The 1,713-nt window shown below is 43.3% G+C and overlaps 1 protein-coding gene across 1 annotated transcript in view; it reads left to right on the top strand.

The window, feature by feature from the left end:
* The window catches only part of LOC107576062 (probable histone deacetylase 1-B), a gene marked incomplete at its 5' end in the record, with an annotated part of 3,070 nt that extends 1,357 nt beyond the window's left edge, over positions 1 to 1,713 (top strand). The window contains 7 exons of the mRNA XM_016262331.1: positions 5 to 60; positions 172 to 280; positions 362 to 502; positions 588 to 696; positions 953 to 1,080; positions 1,262 to 1,408; positions 1,587 to 1,713. Coding sequence (XP_016117817.1) covers positions 5 to 60; positions 172 to 280; positions 362 to 502; positions 588 to 696; positions 953 to 1,080; positions 1,262 to 1,408; positions 1,587 to 1,639 — 743 coding nt within the window. The remainder of the gene's footprint in view (positions 1 to 4; positions 61 to 171; positions 281 to 361; positions 503 to 587; positions 697 to 952; positions 1,081 to 1,261; positions 1,409 to 1,586) is intronic.

Here is a 1,713-nt window from a genome sequence, read left to right as displayed (position 1 = left end):
GTGAATTACCCGCTCAGGGATGGTATAGATGACGAGTCCTACGAAGCCATATTCAAACCTGTAAGTCTGTAAAACTTCCCAGGTATTAAAAAAAAAAAGTCAAAACGTACTTGTCTTAATTAGCAGTGAAACTTGAGTCTTGAAAATCTTTTGTTTCTGAATGTCCTGCAGATCATGGCCAAAGTGATGGAGATGTACCAGCCCAGTGCTGTGGTGCTCCAGTGTGGCGCTGACTCCCTGTCTGGAGATAGATTGGGCTGCTTTAACCTCACCATCAAAGGTATCAAACATAATCAAACCGCAAATGCATCTCTAAAGTGAATGCTGTTTGTGTCTAACCAAACCCTTGTGGGTTTCTCAGGTCATGCCAAGTGTGTGGAATACATGAAGAGCTTTAACCTGCCGCTGCTCATGCTGGGAGGTGGAGGCTACACCATCAGGAATGTGGCCCGCTGCTGGACCTATGAGACGGCTGTAGCGCTAGACAGCACCATTCCCAATGGTGAGACACTCTGATTGTGTTAGATTTGTCACGTTTTGTTCTCTCCATGGTGAACACTATTTAACTTGTTCTTTTGTTCCATCAGAGCTCCCGTACAATGACTACTTTGAGTATTTTGGACCTGATTTCAAACTTCACATCAGCCCCTCCAACATGACCAATCAAAATACAAATGACTATCTGGAAAAAATCAAGTAAGTGGGATGAAGGGCCACACATGCCCCATTGATGATTGAAGTTAGTTTGAATGAGAGTATGGTGGCAGATCTGTTTTTGGTTTGACTTGGTTTGTTAATATTGGGTTTTATGGGATTTGTTTTGTTCATATTAGAAAAAACCCAACTGACTTTACTCCGGAATGCTAATTTTAACGTACAAAGTTTATTTGTCTGTAGGGTGTACATTGAACAAGTGTTTTGTAACTGCCACCTGTCTTTTTTTTCTATGCAGACAGCGTCTGTTTGAGAATCTGCGGATGTTGCCTCATGCTCCAGGGGTTCAGATGCAGGCGATCCCAGAGGATGCTGTTCAGGAAGACAGCGGAGATGAGGAGGATGACCCTGACAAACGCATCTCCAGTGAGGGCCACCTTTTTTCACTTGTTGGCAGCTTTTTCTTTTATCGCATAATCCCAAACATGGAAACTCCTTGACTTGTCATTGCGGACCTTTTAATGTGTACTGATGCAGACAAATAAACGTTTAGTTTGAAATCTGAGTTCTGCAGAGCCTGAGTGCTTGTTGTTTTTCTCATCTTTAGTCCGTGCCCACGACAAGCGGATAGCCTGCGACGAGGAGTTCTCAGACTCTGAGGACGAAGGACAGGGCGGCCGGAGAAATACAGCCAATTACAAGAAGCCTAAACGAGTGAAGACTGAAGAAGAGAAGGATGGAGAAGAGAAGAAAGGTGAGCCAACAGGTACAGTCGGTTTCTTTCATTTCAGGCTCCTTCATATTAGAACAGCAGTTACACTTTTGTGAGGTTGCACTGAAGTGAGTTTGGGCTGTTCACATATTGTATAACAGCACTATATTATAGTAAAGAGGTGTGGCATTGACACGCAGTCCCTCTTGTTTGATACCAGATGTCAAAGAAGAAGAGAAGGCTTCAGAAGAAAAAATGGACACAAAGGGGTAAGTTCTCTCACATCGTGGATTATGAAATATGTGCTCAGGTTTTCTGGTTGTGTAAAACATCACTCTAAATGGCAG

The sequence above is a fragment of the Sinocyclocheilus grahami genome, unplaced genomic scaffold, assembly GCF_001515645.1.
Source record: "Sinocyclocheilus grahami isolate Dianchi unplaced genomic scaffold, SAMN03320097.WGS_v1.1 scaffold3162.1, whole genome shotgun sequence".
NCBI classification, from domain to species: domain Eukaryota; kingdom Metazoa; phylum Chordata; class Actinopteri; order Cypriniformes; family Cyprinidae; genus Sinocyclocheilus; species Sinocyclocheilus grahami.
Note: the sequence above shows the minus strand (reverse complement) of the source record. Positions and strands in the feature narration are given on the sequence as shown.